We start from the raw sequence: 18,710 nt of genomic DNA on the forward strand, positions 1-18,710 counted from the left end.
TTCTAAATATTCTCTAATTTTTCTTAGTTATCCAAAATTTGCAAAAATTTGCATTTTAGAATAATTAGATTTCTCGTTACATCTCGAATACCGAAAGAAAATAAAACTCAAGGATACAAAGAATAAATCGCGATGTAAGATGTCGTTAATCTGAAGAGGAAAAATCTTTTACCACGTAGCATATTGTGCCTATCGCAACTATAACATCCATATCCAGAGAAAGTAGATAATTAAAAGTAGGATTACAAATGGACGAGAAATAATATTTAATATTTCCTATATTCATTTCTCTCTATGTATGAAAAACTATCGGAATCTGCGAGTCTATAATGAGCGACGTGTATGTAGCATTATCCACGTTAGCGAGAGAAAATACGTGTATATCCGGCTATTATCCGCACGAGTCTCGTGACTCTTTGTTAGTGAAATTTACGAACGATCAGGAATCCCGTTCAAGGTAGACCGCCTCGGTCGGCTTCGGGCATCCGAGAGAGCGGGTCGTCAGTTCTTACGAGCCTCGGCTCCTCTCCACTCGCGATGTGATATGATATTATATTTACAGGTACGATCCATGCGTCTCTCTTAAAATGCGATGGTCGACAAAAGCGCCAACTTGCTTTTTAGCAACTCGATCGTTAACGGGCGTGTTAACAAGCCTGGAACTCGATATCGCACATCGAATTGTTACCGCGAGACATATCGAAATCGCAAACACTAGATAATTGGAGATAACTTGTTGCCTTAAAGGCAACAAAGTCTTGCGATTTCTACGACTGTAAAATAGGCCTTTACAATTGTCCGTCCGACCGATAGCGCGCCAGATGCGACACGGAAAATTAGGACAGCGTCGAATACGCACGAGATTGCAGCTGAACCATAAACCGGATGTCCCTTTCTTTTTCTCACAACGAGCGATCGAAATTTTCTTCGTTCTTCGTGGCAAAGGCGACGAGGCGTGTAGAAAATTATGGACAAGTTAGGGCAACGCGTCTACCCCCCCGTCACGGACACTAATGAGTTTGCGGTCGGGCTCTAAATTTATGGCAGGTCATACGGAACGTGAAAGGAAAACGCATCGCTAGTCGTGTTGTTGTCGAAACGAAATGATATTTAAGTAAAAACGTATTATTGCGGCTGTGTCAAAATTTATGTGAAAGTTGAGGACGTGAAATTTATATTTATATACATGTATAAAACATAAACATATATAATATATAATATATAAATATATATAATCAAATTTATAATCAAAGCGTTCATTTATCGCATCGATGCTATCGATTATTTTCTCTCCGCGACGCCGCTACTAAATCTCGAAAGTTATAGAAACAAGTGACATTAGTTTCACCCACGCGATTCGAATCATCGTACTAGAGTTGTGAAATAAGCATCGTTCGCGATTGCAGATCGCAATTAATGATAATTGCACTATTGGCTATACGGTATCTACTACAAGCGCTTTTGCCCCTTGGGCGACGAGGGCTAAACTTAATTACAATTATAAATCTATATCAGTATCGCGATATCAGTTTAATTACTTTGACACTGTTTACGTTCTGTAATTGATATCTTGCGCATTTTGTTTGTCAAAGGTAATGAATTTAACGAAATATATAAATGTTTTAATTAAACGGCGAGATATTAAGATTGTAAGAAATTATTAAGAATAATTGTGAATATATAATTCAATCAGTTTTACATATACATACATGTATATTATTGTCGACACACAAAAATATTTAAAAATTATCAACAAATGTATATTTTGGTATATTTAACACATTTTTCTAGTCATCTATAATTACAATTAATCATACATGTTATTTGTAAATTATGATACGTAAAAAAATAATTTAAATAACTTTATAACATTTTATACATGTCAAACTTTGAATATATGTGTATATGGATCGCCAAGTTAGACTTTAAATTTAAACATACTTTGGGAAACAAATGCGGGCACAATAAAACTATACGATGGGCAAAAAATGAGGCAACAGATATATATATATATTTAAATTCTCATAACGAATTAATAGTTGCATTGCAAAATCAACCTCTTCTTCTAGCAGAATAGCTTCGCAAGACTTTATGTTGGCAGTGGTCTGAACTTTAGCTGAGTTAAAAGGTCACGTATCGGATACGTGCCCTGCTGAAATGTGCCTTCCGAACAATCTAGTCAAAAATAGCAAGCGGGCATCGGTGCTGCCACAAGTTAAAGACCGAATCGAGAGTATTATATTACGATATTAATTGCCTAGAAATCGACTTTTCCATACAGAGATGAAATAGGCGGGAAAGCACATAATAATTCGTGATATATTGCTATAAATAATAATGCTTTATCTGAAATTGAAAACGATCGGGAATTCGTGACACGGAATAAATCACAAAATATAAATGGAACGCCATTTTAATATTAATAAAATTGTGAATGAATAATAGATTTTTCATGATTTTAAAATCCATTTTCTTCAGCAAAATTATTAAGGAAAGGATAATAAAATCAAGCTTTAAAAGTTAAATTCTTAAATCCTTTTAATTATTAAAAAAATCTATTATATAATTTATTATTAAAAAAATATATAATTAACGATTCGCTTATTCTAGAATCAACACACAGAAATTATATTCCTTCCATTTATATTTTCATTTAATCGTGATGAAAAAATCTTAGCAATTTCTCTTATTCGCAGCAATATCCGCGATTAAAATTCTCGCAACGATTGCGACCCTTCGTTAGAGACAGAGCATTTTTAATATCCGGTTACACACAAGGAGAAAGATTTTTTCTTCTCTCCAACAATGAAGACTTCGATTACGTTTCTCGCGTAACGTAACGTTACGATCCGCGAGCGCGCGAGGAGAGATGTTACGCAAACGCACGATAGAAAGTCAGACGATTAAGAGCGAAGCCTTCTCCTACGACGACGACGACGACGACGACGACGACGACGACGGCGACGGTCCCAGAATGAATCGGTTCCGCGGGGATTTCCTGCCACGCAGAGATTGGAGATGCTGCTCCGCATCCGAGAGGCAGGAAATTCGCACGCGCGAGCACGCACCGCTTTCCTCCGGGGAAGATCGAAATCGAGTTAAGCGAATTATAACGACGAAGCGACGTCTCGAAGGAGGAAGCAAAGACGCGCTTCCACGAGGAAGAACTCGTTTCATCGTTGATTAAATAACGCTACGCCGCGTTTTCTCGCTCTTCGTTATTTCCTGCTTAATAATCGACGCGGTTCCGGGAGCGCGACCGACAGCGACAATCGCGAATTTCAATTGTATTTTCGCGCGAATAAGCACCTTTCGCCCGGAAGAGATTGTTGAACGTAGACGACTATACAGCTGATTCGTAAAGAATAGAGAGATATTTATCATCTTCATTTCACGACTTTGGCACCCAGATCTCATTTTATGATACCAAAGTATTAAATTACTTGATTACAAAGAGCCCGGAAACATATTCATATATTACAATATATATTTGCATATTTTTATGTATTTTTAATATTATCTTCCGTATAGCTTCCTTTTGTAAAGCCGAAAGGTATTTTAGAAAATAATTAGCTGTATTTTTTTATGATTACAATTCATACGAATGGAATAATTAAATACAAAGATATATGAATATTTAAAGAAGAAGTTATTATTGTTATTATTGTCAAGTTATTATTGTCATTATTTTAAATATTACACATTTTGTTATAAATAACAATTTTTTATTATACATATTTATATATTTTGCCAGCTTTGTACAATTGTATTATTATTTTAACGTTGGAAACTTTCTTGCATCGCAAAACAATTATTAATGCAGAAATAACGAGCCGCCTGAGCTCAAAGAAAAGGATCTCGAGATAAAATCTCGGAGACGCGTATAAAGTAAACTAATTTCAGATTAGGTATCCATTCGCATAGCGATAAGACCAGTGTTCATCGTTACAGTACACTGATACTTGTCTCCAAGAATATAAACAGAGTGAAACACGGCACTGTGAGCGATTAAATTAATAAAAGTATTAGATGCATCTCGGATACCCCTCACCCCTTCCCGCGAGAGATCGTTATTTTCGCGAAAAAAATTTACTTTCGGAAAAAAAACAAATAAAATACGTACGAGTCCGTACCATCTCCGCAGAAACTGCATAAGGAGAGTTTTATCAGATATCGAGACGGTTATCCTTGGAAAGCCGACCGAACGCCTATCGTACTTTCAATGATCGGTAAAGCAATCGGGAGAGCAAATTACTCGCAAAGTAGAGAGAACTGCTACCAGTCGAGATAGCTATCGTTTGTCGCTTATCACGACTTATTAACCTGTGCTCGTGTTAAATTTCGCTTAATTTCGCGCTTTTCGAGACCGGTAGCCAGAGTTACGGTGACAAGCGACAAGACCAGCCGCGAAAACATCCTGTGTACGAGATGAGACCACGAAGTCTCACACACCACCAAGTCGCGCACACTTAATGGTACGGTCTTGTGTGTAATTCGATCTTATCATCGTTGAAACTCGGTACATATACGTACTCGCTTATACAGGGTGTCCCGAGTTCGCCGAGATATCGTAAAGTCGGAGTAAGATTGCTCGATAGTACGATATTGCGAGAATAATGTATAATTTAACGTATAATTTACGCATTTCAGTGAAAAAACGATATTTTGAAATATCTCTGATTTATTGTATATTTTCGTATTGTTTCGTGCACAAGAAAAGTAACTTTACACACATTATTCTTTTATCAAAATATCTATTATTGCCTATCATGCCTACCATATCTATGTTCTAATAGAAATAGCCTATTTTGTGTGAAAAATATTAATAATCATTTGTATAAATTTACCTTTTGCAACTTCTCGTAGTATCCTCGTCATCAGCCGGTGCACCTGCTCCCGAATCCTAAAAAATACAATAATTTTTATGTCATCTTATAAATATATAAAAATATCTTTAATAAAAAGAACTTTTATCATTAATCCTCAAAAATTAAAGATCCAACGTTATGTAAATCACAATTTTATCATTTGATATAATTTTTAAAAAATTAATAATTAATAAGGCAAAACTCTCGTCTTGTTTGTGCTTCGTCTTTTCTCATTTAGCCAATTCGCAGCGTTAATAATTTGCGGTGAAAGTGCCAAAAAAGACAACGTTGATGTGGAATTATGTCAATAATTTCATGACGAAGAGAACACGGACAAGCCTTTATTCGCCCTCCTTCCCCTTCCACCCGAAGATAATTGAGGCATCGTGACCACAACGGTACAGAACGTCAGAACGGCAAACAGTTGTATATCCGAAGACAATAGAGCAAGCTACCGAAAAAACTGCGCAAACACTCAATTCGAAAGTTTATATAACTCTGATGAAACATTGTTGGCAATGCAAACAAACTTGCCGTAAAAAACAGGAATGTTGGAAAGAAATTGGCAATTTTTTACTTGGCAAATAAAAATTTTCTGTATTGACGAATGTACCATTTTTTTTTATTAGTATTCAAACCGACCTTAACTCAAATAAATAAAACTATGTAAACCGCATCTTTGAATCTATTTTTTTTTTATTTAGTCGAGAATTATTTTTGAAATGCATTATAATCGATAACTTTTCATTTAAAACTTTAGGCAGTCAGATTTTATTTAAATATATAAAAATTATGAAAATAATTTGCCAACTTTATAATGTAATAAAGAATAAAATGAAGATTATTTTTTAATCTGAATAAAATGCAATAGTAATTTGTAATTCTTGAAATTTATATTTATACTACTACTAGTTATTAATTAAATTATTAAAATAACTATTTAAAGTTATTTTAATAATTTAATTAATACCTAGTATAAACAACTAATATAAATATAATGTGTATACTTTAATAAATGCATGTTATATCTGAAATGTTTATTGTATGTATTTATACATCAATGGATATGTAAAAAGTAATTTCGTTTTTATCTCTCTCTCTCTCTCGATACGTACACGAAGTTAATATATTACAGCAAAATTTATAGCGTTGCTTTATATCGCTTCTCCCATATATAATGTAACGAGACATTTCCACGCGTCATTTGGCTGCATGTAGACTACGCGTCCGTGTCACTGTGTGCGATGGCTCTTTTATTAATAAAGTACATCGTAAATATCAAAAGAGGATACGAAGAGTTCGAATCCTGCGCCGTGGCGCACAGTCACGCGGAAAACGAACCCTCGAAATCAATAGACGACCAGGAGCCCAAGGCCACCCTTGTACCGCAACGTTAAAAAAAATGCAACTAGCCCTTTCGTATATTAAGTGCACTTAATGCTCTATATGCAAAGCGCACGATAGGGCAACCCCTTTCTAGTCCCTCAAAACCAAGGATGCTCGACAAGCGAGCAAAATGAATTGTCCTCGAGAATGTTTTTTCGCATAAATCCGATATACTAGAAAAATTGCAATGCAATAATTTTTATAATCTGCGCATCAACAAAGAAAAATCATGTTGCAAATGTATATATATCCATTTCAATTATCTTAACATTATTTCTATTTTGACTTTACATTTGACTTTGTACATATCCCAAAAAAGTCTTTACGAAATGTTCCTTTCTTTTTTTATAAAACGTATAGTAAGTAAAAGAAAATATATCAAAATTGTGCTTGGATAAATACCAAACAACTTTAGGCTATGAAAAATTAACAAAAAAATATTCTATATAGAATATTTCCAAAGGATAGAAGTATTTTTTTATCTTCTCGGACACAATTACAAATTATAATCACTATCGATATAAAAGCAGTTAGCTATTACGTAATATCGTTCAGCTAAATATATTTTCAGCATAAATTCAGATATTGAAATTTCAAAAATATTTATCAATATTATGTAGTTTAAGATATTCGTTCAGTTAAAATGGAATATGCAAAATATAATATCCTGCAATTATCCTCGAAGAAGATATTTTACAGTCGCGGTTAAGAAAATTGATCGTGTGAATGCATAAAACACGCGCGCTCTCTCTATTATAGAAGCGCAGTACAATTTTCCAATCTTGCCTTAGCGCAGCTTAAAATAGAACCTTTCATTTGCTGAAAAGAAGATTGCGCCTGGCTGAGGCAAGAGAGAGAGAGAGAGAGAGAGAGAGAGAGACACAAGGCGAGAAGGAAGGAGCAGTAGAGGCTCAACAGCTTTTATAATTGTGGTTTTCAAGGCGAATACACAGAGAATGCACAGCAGCGTGCGATACAAAGTGAATTCGCCGTCACTATTATGAGCATTTCTAATTTTTCAATAATCTTCAAACAATCTTTCATTTCCAAATTCAGCAGTCAATTTAATTCGAATCATGTGGGAGTAAGTATATTTTTTTTATTGTGTATCAATATTACTTTAGCCCAGAATTAATAACATTTTTGCAATATTTCCAGATTTTAGAAAAAAAAAGAAGTAAATACATAGTTTTGATATTTGCACGTTGCATTAAAAATTTTTTAAGGTGTTTTAATAAAAGTTGTGAGAATATAATAGCATTTACATGAAATGATTTAAAGTACCGTTTCAAGAAGTAAGTCTGAGCGTTGTATTACGACACATGACCTTTCCAGTACACTTCCCACTCATCTTCACTTTTACTCACAATAAACAAGGGGCACAGTTCTAGATACATTCAAGCTACTGCATGTACAGGGAGTTTCGAAAATAACAATGCTCATGCTAGTTTTCATGTTTTCTCCCATGAAAAAAATGGGAGTAATTGGATGTAACTATTAAAATCAGCAATTTGATGATATTCCAGAACATTAGAACAAATTTATAAATGTCCGATATGACAACCAATTTGTAATTTATTGTATTCTGATTCATAAAAGTGGAATAAACGTACATGTTAATAAAAATTTTCACAATGTGAAATAATAATTGTAGTAACAATTTTGTCATGTAACAACAATTTTTAATACGAGAAAAGACTTGAAAAGACTTGATTTATTGAGGAAATATGTTCAAATTATGCGTGTAAAATGATTTGCGAAATTATTTTGAGAAAGCAAATGACTGATACCACAGATTACCTGGTCAATGTTAATTATTTCGTCATTTCGATTAGGTTATCGCATTATGCGATTACTGCTTTACAGATAAACTGCCAAAATAAATTATATTCGCTAATAATATTGAATAACTGTGTTCTTAATTTTTATCTAGGTTTAATAATTATTATGTTATATAGAAAATAATGTGCAAGCAAAAATAACGATCTAAATATGAGCAAAATATACGTTGCTATTATCTTTTCTTTTGACAAAAAAACATGTAGGATTAATGATTGATAGCTCCATGTTATTACAAATGTTACAATTATATAAATTTTGTAAGAAATGATTACATTTTCCATCAAATCACACATTATGAAATAAAAGATAAGACATTTACATTTTATCTTATCTCAAAATAAATTTATACTCAATATTAATCAACTCCAATAGCTTTATCTAATATCGATCAATATGCTTTACTTGTGGAGATTGTATCAATGTTTAAGAAAAATCATTGAAGAATTTCTCATGAATATATCGTGAGAAAGCGAAATCAACTGCACATACATGTGGCAGTGTATCTCTATTAAGGTGAATGTATCGAGAGCTAATATATACATATATAAACATTGAGAGAAATGCGAGGTAATTTATCTGGGATCGTTGGAATATTGTCGTACGCGATCGCAAATCTCGCATCCGCGTTTCGCCAGTCGTCAGTTTCGAATGCAATTATAATCTGAAATTCACATCGTTTCAGATACATGTATTATATAACTTTAGACCGTCAGATTTCTCTGTTTAAATATTTGTCTTTGTACGAGAATAGTCTCGGTTTCGACTTTAACATATGTTGTTTTTATTCCATCTTTATAAATCAGAGTACAATAACAGGACATTGTAAGATGGAGTAATTAATATTTCATAGATAATGAAACAGTATGTGTAACTGTGCACATATCGTTAAACAAAAGCTCCATAAAAATGCATTGTCAGATATAAATTCAAAGAAAATTTCACGTATATGATTCGAGTAATATCGACTTCTCTTGTGTATCAAAGATAATTTATGCACGCATCAGCGCATATAAATCTTGATAATTCCATCTGTCGCTTCTTTAGGATTGCTCAATGCATAACCTTTTAGCTTAGTAAAGTTGACTCTGCGCTCCAGCTAAAAAAATATATTTTAGCTGTTCATGCGCAGTTATGCCCATTAATTAAAAAAAACTCAGTAGCACTGATCATATTACGAAAATAAATATAACTCAAAATAAAATAATTGAATTTGTAAAAAGTCAGTGTTAAAAACATACAGCTTTTCGTAACAAATAGTCAAATTCAAATATTGGAGCATATTTAAATAATATGTGCCATTTACTTAAAAAAATAAGATTTTAAAGCAAAATAGATTTAATAAAATTTACTTTACAATAATAGAAAATTCAATACGTATCATAAATCAAAATAATAACGATATTAATAATGAATTAAGGAAACTTTCACTTTTTAACAAAGTTCATAATGTATCGTTTGTCATAATTGCGCATGTCCAAAATACGTAACAAAGAAAATATAATACAGAGATACCATCTAAGGAAACAGAGAATACACTTTCGGATCCTATAATGTGCTTTCTAACAATGTAACTGGATTGCACATAAATTAGTGTTACAACGGTTACGTGTCGATCCATCTTAATGCTTAATTGCACCGTTGCTTAATTAAGAAGGCTAAAAAAAAGCAAGCACGTACGTGACAAACAATACACAACAGTTACGCATGAGAATTTGTGCAAAATCGAGGTGATAAATACATATCCAAATAGATAGATGGATCACTCTTTGTAAATGTATAATGTTTTAATTACAAGTGAGTAATTTTAATTCTTAAAATGTTTCAAAAATGTTATTAATTTTCTATGCTTTTACAAAATGATTTTAAAATCTTTATAAAACTCTTTATAAAAAATGCATTATGTAAAGCTACTATTATACGTAAAAACAAAATTTGTATTTTAGAAAAAGAAACTATTTTTTTCTATTTTAAACTTATTTTATCACCAATTGTTTTAAAACTTGTTAATTATTTTTTACGTACAAGTACTTTGACACAAATGTAATCACATTTATAATTGAGATAAAGTTTATTGCGCCAACGAAATAAACTAATTTGTTACCGAAAAAAAAATAATTACATTCACTGAAATATATAAGTCACGCAGAGTATATCACGTAAAATGATAGAAAACATAATTTTACCCAATTTTAAGTAGTTTGCCTCATAATTAATACCTTGTGTGGCGACTTTATGCCTTTGCGTGCTAATATACACAAAATATACGCGTGTCCATAATGTCGTACGGTCGTTAAAATGACTTTCTCTACTCGATATAATTTGCATGTTGCTTAGCATGCCCCGTTATCGTACATCTTGATTATCCTCGAAGAAAAGTATGCGATTAATTCGAGTAACGGTCGTTGTTCGCTTCAATTATCTTTACAGAAATTACTTACATCTCCGCGATTCGTAGATTTTTAAACTCATCAAAACCTAATTTACTTAACGCTAACTTATCTTGTCACGAGTATTTGTGGCTGTAATAAATTTTCATCATAACAAAAAATTTATCCAATATCCTAAAAATAAAGAAGTTAAACGTATAGGAGTTTAGTCTCCTAAACGTTTTTCTTTTCAAAAATTTTTAAAAACAATATAAATATAATACTCCGATATAAATACAAATTTTTTATTTCAAACAAATTTAATAAACGAAAGAAATCTGTTTATTTTTATAATGTGCAGAATATATCATAATGTAGAAGCAATTTTAAAAATAAATTTTTTGATAAATTTGAAATAAATTTTTTCTCCGTGAAAATAACGATGCATCGATTATTTACAAATTATAGCTCGTCGCAAGTTAGAAATAAGTATAGATACTTTTACTTCTCGTCGAGATTATTATTTTTTATTTGATTTAAAATGGATTTTAACAGATTTTTAATTTAAGGCTTTTCAAGATATTTAATATTAAGAAATAAAAAGTTACACACACACACACACATACACGCATGCATATATATATATAAAACAGAGTCCAATAATATAAATATTCGTTAAAGCAAGATTAACTTTAAAATCGATCAAAGAATCCATTCATAAAATCTCAAAGTTGTATAATATTACGATACATTTTGTATAATATAGTAATAATCTTACTGATCTACACGTATAGTTTTCTCTCGAGAAGGCAAGATATCGGAGTATTTCCGACCCGATTTTTATTCAGTACAGTAATACTACGAAGAACGCGCAAAGCTCGCTACGTAGCGTGATCGAGCTAGATAAACAATCGAAAAAATGATGGAGCGCTGCTGGCACGAAGGCTTACTTTTGCAGTTACTTTGTTCCGCAGTTGCGTGACGCGTACGCCACACGCGACTCTTCGTCCGTGAGGTCGCGGATCGTCGCCCCAGAGTATGCTGGACCAGGGCGAGGGTGGCTGGGGCGCCGGTGGCGGCGGCAGACCGTAATGTAGAGAAGCTTTCTGCTTCAGAGCGATCATGCCTCGCGATGTATCGACAAAAGCTTTTTCCCGACACGCGAATGCAATTACGCGTTTCCGCGCGACCACGGGAAATTTTCCTTTACGTGAGGTGTGAAAATTTGTCACCTAGAGTACGGCTCGCGGTGTCACATTGGCGCGAGCGATTTTGTCCCGCGAGCTTTTTAGAAGAGAGTCACAACATTCTTGTAACAATGTTGTAAAAATGTGTGTTGTTTGTATCACTTTGCAACCGTCATCGTTCTCGATCTATTATTCTTTCGGAGAGCGATAATAATAACGTCATCAATCAAGAAGCTACATCTCACCTCGAAACTAGAGTAGTATTGTCCTTGCGTTTAAAGTGTGAAAAATAAAAGAGAAAAAAATCGCAAACTTTTATCGCGAAGAAGGATCATCGGTTATAAATCAATTTCAACTCGATCGTCTCTCGGACAATTGCATCTAATAATTATGCTCGACGCCATCACCAATAACCGCGCGATTTCGGCGTAAAAAGAGTGGCGAGCTTTTCGTTTCGAGACCGAAAATCGTGTTCACTACAAATAAAACGCGATCGTACGTTTATTCGCTCGACGAGCCACTCGTCGAGCGGCGGGCGGCGGCGGACCAACTGATCGCGAGTCAGTCGTCAGTCGTCGCGCCGAGGCCGAGGAGAGCAGGAGGGCTGCGACTGCGACTGCGACTGCGACTCGCTGGCTTACGCGCGAGCGTGACGGTGCGACGTTGTGACGTAGGGATCGGCAGCGCCTCCGCCCTCCGCGGCGTTGATCGTCTCACCCCTCGGAGCGCGCGGAGGTCGCGTCCAAAGGCGATGACGCCAACCAACGAAAGGTCGCGCCGTAGGTAGCCGAAGGGCACGCGCTTGCGGAATACGCGCGTTAGAGTTCAAGAGTGCGAAAGAATTTGCGATAGAAAATGACCGGCGTGAAAATCAAGCGAGAGCGAGAACACGATTTTTGGCGATAAATTCATCATTTAATACAACATGCGATAACCGATGGCTTAATAATGTAAATAAATCAAGTAGTAGGAACGCAAGATTGTAAATAAAGCTGTAAGTAGCCTAAAAATATCGAGAAATTTTTGGAAAATTGAAAAAAATGTTCATCTCTTTGCCGAATCTCGATCTTTTATAACTCGTATGTAACTTGTTCGTATATTATGTACATTACATTTTGAAAGAAATTAAGATAAATATTTTTATCGAATCCCAAGGATAAATAATTGTTGTTATTTATTGTAATTTTATTTATTAGACGACTGAATGTGAAACCGAAAACAATTTTATTTGAAGTAGCATTCTATAGAAATAATTAAAATTTTGTCCATTCAGTTTTATGTATAAATTTATAAAAATATGACTATTAAAATACATTTAAAAAAATGTTAAATAAAAGAATATATATAAAATATAATTAATTATAAAAAATAATTTATAAACAAAAAAACAGAAAATTAAAAAGGGACATTCAACCATATGTTATCGTCCATAAAATAAATTATTACATCTAATTATTTTTTATTCCTCTATTACATATATTATATATGCATATAAGTACAATATCTTTTACATTAAAAAATTTAAAATTGATAATAATGTAATTGACTTGGTGTGACTTTACACTATAATTGGAATAAATTTTTGAAATTACGCGATATGATTCGACAATAGACAATGATATCCGATAGCAAATCAATCACTCGACGGATCGTCAATTGCAACGGCGTTGATAAAAAAAAGAAAAAGATCTGTCTGTCATCTATTGCACGGTTCTACCATTTCAGGAAACAAAACCACGAAATTATCATTCGCGTACACTATTATCAGCGCTACGGAAGCGCATAATCACTCGTCGGTCGCTCGCGCGCTCCATGACGGAAGAAAAAAATACGCGCCTTCCAACTTTCATCTCGTCGGGCACGTTCCTCGATCGTGAAAGTATCTCGCCAACGTCAATAAATACGAGACCGCCGAGAGACAATTGAATTACAAAATCGTCTTCCACTACGTGAGAGAAATCCATCAATGGGACGATCGTGCGAACGGAAAGCGAAAGCGATAAGCGGGAAGCGAAAAAAAGTCGTACGACACAATCTTCCTCGGGACGAGGACGGAATTTGACGACAACGAGCAATCTCTACGCTACCTCCGCCTTACGTTTGTTTACGCTCCGAGTCTCTTTGTTTCGGCGCGCTTTCCGCGCCGGTCGAGAGAATCGCGCGTCGCGCGCGCCTCGAGAGACTAACGCGAGAGACGGCTACGCGCGTACGGGGAAACTTGCGATTCCAACCCCGATTCCCATTATCCCATTCTCGCTCGGCTGTCGGAGCACCGCCAAATAAGGTAGAGCGGCCGGTCGGCGGTCGGTTGCAGCTCGAGGCGCGAGGACTCGAGGCTCGAGCCGCAGCCGAGCGGGAGTCGAACGAGCGCGGGGGCGGCGACGTAACAATCGCGTTCCCTCGGAACGACACGGTTATCGTTACGCGGGTAAGCCACTCGAGAGACACGCGTCTACGCGTAACGAGGAAGGAGAAATGGACAAAACTCACCGAGCTCTGCGGGGAACTGGACACGCTCGGGGAACGTTGCACCGTGACCAGCGCCATGGCGATGAGACGCGGCACAAAGACGCCGCGCGTCGCGTCGTCCCGCGGCACGTCGCGTTGCACGCGACAGACACTCGCTCGACACTGTTCTCACGCGCGCACGTCAACGATCGCGCCGTCAAGAGCGCGGACGAGCCGTCATTTTTCGCGCACCTTTGACGGTATCACGCTCGCGGCCATGTTTGATACAATCGACGGCCGTACCGCGCATGCGCGCGCCGCCGCCGCCGCCGACTTCTCCCTCCCCCCTCCCCGCGCGCCGAATAGACTCCCTTTTTATCGCGTGTTTACGATGATATCGCGACAATTTCTGTTTTCGTATGTTGTATACGAGGATTGCGCAGTTTTCTTTTTTCTTTTTTTTTACGAATCCATTTTTCCCCCACTCGCTGATAAGTAATTTATTGTTTGACGCTGGCGATGATTCAACGCGTGCGTACTTGACGATCTTTGGTAAAATGAATTCGCGCATCGAACTTTAAAACGTACCGATTGTTAGTAATGTTATAAAAAAACATATTTACAAAAAAATATATAAGAAATAAAGTGTATATTTGAGTGATTTTTCGGACAATATTTAAATATCCAAAGATGAAAACGAAGAATATTATAGTTTCTTTAATAATAGAGATGTAAAGATGTATTTTTCTACATTGCTTATTAAATAAAGCAAGTAACATAATCATACATTCAATCGATGGATACGCGAAAAGAGGATTCCGGGCACAAGCAAAAAAACGAGTCATCGATTCGATATTAGCGTATAATAATGATGTTTACGTTATGACGAATGCATACTTTGAGACACTTTTTTTATGAATCATTTTTACGTTGACGAGGTTTATTTTTGGATAATCACAAATAGATACACAGACACATTTTGAATATTTACGATTCTGCGATTCGTCGCGACGCGTTCCGTAACTGACTGCGATTTCAAATCCATCTCAAAGAGAGCGACATCTCACGATCTTTGAAAAATATCGGAATTACCGAAACTAATTAATTGCTATGTAATTCTTTAATTAAAAATAAAATATATTTTCGTTGAAAAACGATCACCTAAATTGATGAATAATCGCGCACAATAACAAGGATCCCAACAATTTAAAATGAAAAAAGAAGAATATCTTTATCGATAAACAATAAACGAAAAAAGCAACATATAGTGAAATAATTATTCCGTTGTATATTTTGTACGATAACCGGCTTCTTACTTTCATCGACGCGGCATCTAGGATGTATTCGGAAATTCTACTCATAGGTTAGAATAACTTTAATTGGCCAATCGGAGCAAAGAAATCTTCGCTCCTGATTGGTCAATTAAACGCTATTTTACGCCACGAGTAGAATTTTTGAACATCTTCCGATCAACTCTGAGGCTGCGTTCCAATATTCACTGCCAGTATTGAAAATCTATAGTGTACGTCACGTAAACTATAGTCTTTCGTTGTTTTAAATCAGCTGTTTCTCTCATTGCATGCATGCGATGTGCGAGTCAACTGATTCGTCACGCGTGTGAGTCGCGTAATTTAATGTAATAGTGTTTGCAACATCTCTCAAAGTAAAGTGTAAATAAAAATAGACGAGAGAAACGAGATTTTTTTTTATCGATAGATAGATATTTCGAAATAGCCGATACGTTGACCACGTTGGATCGATTTTCTAGAATTCGCTTGAAAAATGTCGAAAATATTTACACCGACGAATCAAATAAGACTGACGAACGTTGCTGTCGTTCGCGTGAAAAAGGGTGGCAAGCGATTCGAAATTGCCTGTTACAAGAATAAAGTAATATCCTGGAGAAATAAATTGTAAGTATCAAGTGTCGATGATAAATAGACCGATAAAGATATCCATCTATGTATACATGTATCACTTCTTTTCTTTTAAATGTTCGCATAAAAGATTATTATCCTTATAAAATTAATATTTGCTTATATAATCTTAACAATTTTATCTATGAGAAAGTCTTGTTTCATTTTCTTTTTTCTTTTTTATTTATTACAATAGTTTACATTCTCTATATCTTTTCATTAATGTTTATCGAATCGTCATCCAAGATTAAGTCGTAGCGCATTGTTTATCTCTAGTCTGCTGCTTTTCAAAGTATCTTTTTTTATCATCCAATTGCAAAACTTAATGTAATACGCGCATTGTATTTATTATTTCTATGTGAAATATATTTTAGGGAGAAAGACATCGATGAAGTACTGCAAACGCATACAATATTCACTAATGTATCAAAGGGTCAGGTGGCAAAGAAGGAAGATCTCGTAAAAGCTTTTGGTATCGACGATCAGACTGAAATATGCAAACAGATTCTTGCAAATGGTGAACTTCAAGTTTCCGATAAAGAAAGGCATTTAGCATTAGACTCCATGTTCAAAGATATTGCCACGACTGTCGCCAGCAAGTGTATAAATCCAGAAACTAAACATCCATATCCAGTTTCTATGATCGAGAACGCCATGCGAGAGGAAATACATTTTTCCGTCAAACCTAATCGAAATGCCAAACAACAGGCGCTGGATGTCATATCGCAATTGAAAGAGGTGATGCCTCTGGAACGTGCCCAAATGAGACTCAGGATTGTTATTTCAGAAAAAGAAGCGAGAAAATTAAAGGACAAAATCATTAAATTTATAACTAAAATGGAAACAGAGAAATGGGAAAACGGATCATTAACGATTATTTGCTTAATCGATCCAGGTCAATATAGAGGAATAGATGAATCGGTACGATCGGAAACAAAGGGTACCGCTTTATTAGAATTAGTTAATTTAAATGAAGTAATCGAAGGAGAAGAACTCTTAACGTAAATAGTAAAGAACAATATGGTTGTTAAAATCATTTCCATTTGTATATTTACAAGTCTTATTCGAGTAAATTTTATCTACATATATATACGTCATACAGCTAGTATCTTTCTCACGATATATTCTGACTGGTAAAACTGCAACATTTTTTTTTGAGATTGCAACTATAACAATTACACGCAGTGCACTTTTTTTCTATTTATAATTTTATCGTTTGAAACCGTCAATTTAAGATATATGTACCGCAATAGATATCCAGTCGCTGCAAAATATATATAGTTTGATAAACGACAAACTTTACACAAAGATTTGAAAACAGGAAGCAATTAATTCCAGTGTTGGGATGTTTAGTAATTCTCTATAGGTATACTTTAATCGCCATATATAGCTATAAACTATTTATACATTTTCGGTGCAAAAAAAAAATCATTGTAGATCCTACAAAAATTTCTAAATCTCAGTCCTTTTATTTCTCCTCCATCACTTCTGCTCGTGGAATATAAATATTTTCCGTACGTTGATCACATTTGGCCGCGATGCGTGACACTGTTAACAGGAAGTCTGATAATCTATTCAAATATGTTTGCGCCTCTTTATCCAGAGCGCCGTCTCGCACTAGAGTTGTAATACTTCTCTCCGCACGCCTACATACTGTTCGTGCAACGTGTAAGGAAGCGCATGCTTTTCCACCACCCTAATGTAAGAATATTGGATCGAGTTAACGAAATAAAAATATGTCAAAATCTTTATAATATCTAAATAATTACTGGAATGATATAATCTTCCGGAGGAGGCAGTTGATTCGCATATTCGAGAATCCACTCTTCGAGGTCTTTGGTATGCTTGCTCTCGAAAGATCTGGTCTTCCCAGGCACCGACTTGGATATGGCGTGGTTTAGATCGACCAAGATCATTTGCACTCTCTTAAGCTTATCGACGTACGGATGTTCGACCTTTCCATCGCAGGCGAATTCTTTCGCCAATCCTATGTAAGAGGACAGCTCGTCGGTCGCTCCGAGAGCGTTGAAGATCCTATCGTCCTTTGGCTTCGTGTCTCCGGCATCTGTGATTGTCAATCCAGAGTCCCCGTCCCGTGAGAACACCGCTACCTCGGCTACGTTTGACGTTGTAGTGCCGCTGAAACAATGTCATCGTCGAGTAAATTGACAGTTGATTTAATTTTAATGAAATATTTTTATCGTCCAACGCGCGACGCGTTATACCTATTTGTTATTCGATTACAACGTAATATATGATTCATGCGCGACATATTTTGAGGTTACAAGAGGATTTAAATGGTATACACCTGTGTCTCAAAGTTAAACACTGCGCGCCGCTTTTGTACACAAAAGAAGACTTTCTCCATACGCTTCGGATTAATTCCATCTTGAGCTTCGATCGCGATTTAATCAATCTTATTAACGCGATACGCGTTAATCGTCGATATTTTCACGGTCGCTAGTGACACGAACCGAAATCAGTAACGTCGCCATGAAGAATGCCGCGATCGACGCGATGCGCGATGCATCTCGTCTCGCGAATGAAGCGTGATCAATCTCGCGCTTTGCATTCAGAGAGGTTTTTTTCAACAGAGAAAAGTGGGGAAAAAAATTGAAAAATATTTGGAAATGTACAGAATGGACTTTGACGCTTTTCTCTTTGGACTCTCGAGTGTATATAATTGTACCATTACTA

General features: G+C 35.5%; 3 protein-coding genes across 5 annotated transcripts in view; 1 reads left to right on the forward strand and 2 right to left on the reverse strand.

Annotated features, from left to right (window-relative positions):
* Positions 1–15,010, reverse strand: part of Ssh (Protein phosphatase Slingshot) — a 106,190-nt gene extending 91,180 nt beyond the window's left edge. The window contains exons 1-2 of one of the 3 annotated variants that reach the window (XM_083099798.1): positions 14,995–15,010; positions 4,848–4,903 (exon numbers count right to left, since the gene is read on the reverse strand). Coding sequence is in view for 2 of the 3 variants with exons in the window: in XM_083099795.1 (XP_082955921.1) it covers positions 4,848–4,903; positions 11,413–11,586 (230 nt within the window). In the remaining variant the exon portion in view is untranslated. Of the gene's footprint in view, positions 1–4,847; positions 4,904–11,412; positions 12,155–14,139; positions 14,390–14,994 lie in introns of those variants that run through there. The other 2 variants (XM_083099796.1, XM_083099795.1) reach the window with 2 other exon arrangements.
* Positions 15,011–15,647: 637 nt separating this feature from the next.
* On the forward strand, positions 15,648–17,462 carry Sbds (SBDS ribosome maturation factor). Its single transcript, XM_083100484.1, has 2 exons — positions 15,648–16,010; positions 16,388–17,462. The coding sequence occupies exons 1-2, from the start codon at positions 15,880–15,882 to the stop codon at positions 17,016–17,018; spliced, it is 762 nt and encodes a 253-aa protein (XP_082956610.1). The 5' UTR covers positions 15,648–15,879; the 3' UTR covers positions 17,019–17,462.
* LOC145972154 (corrinoid adenosyltransferase MMAB) lies at positions 17,035–18,560 on the reverse strand. The gene is made up of 3 exons (XM_083100485.1): positions 18,322–18,560; positions 17,783–18,152; positions 17,035–17,709 (listed from the first exon to the last, which is right to left on the reverse strand). The coding sequence occupies exons 1-3, from the start codon at positions 18,399–18,401 to the stop codon at positions 17,482–17,484; spliced, it is 678 nt and encodes a 225-aa protein (XP_082956611.1). The 5' UTR covers positions 18,402–18,560; the 3' UTR covers positions 17,035–17,481.
* Positions 18,561–18,710: the final 150 nt, after the last annotated feature.

The sequence above is a fragment of the Camponotus vicinus genome, unplaced genomic scaffold (assembly GCF_025532165.1).
Source record: "Camponotus vicinus isolate PSW18456_S1 unplaced genomic scaffold, iyCamVici1.0 SCAF_5, whole genome shotgun sequence".
NCBI lineage: Eukaryota > Metazoa > Arthropoda > Insecta > Hymenoptera > Formicidae > Camponotus > Camponotus vicinus.

Coding starts and splice junctions, on each gene's coding strand:
- LOC145972154 (XM_083100485.1), bottom strand. CDS start 18,401: ATGGAATTAATCCGAAGCGTATGGAGAAAGTCTTCTTTTGTGTACAAA. Junction 18,153..18,321: donor TGTTTAACTTTGAGACACAG/GTGTATACCATT, acceptor ACATTGTTTCAG/CGGCACTACAACGTCAAACG. Junction 17,710..17,782: donor CGGAAGATTATATCATTCCA/GTAATTATTTAG, acceptor TTCTTACATTAG/GGTGGTGGAAAAGCATGCGC.
- Sbds (XM_083100484.1), top strand. CDS start 15,880: ATGTCGAAAATATTTACACCGACGAATCAAATAAGACTGACGAACGTT. Junction 16,011..16,387: donor ATATCCTGGAGAAATAAATT/GTAAGTATCAAG, acceptor AATATATTTTAG/GGAGAAAGACATCGATGAAG.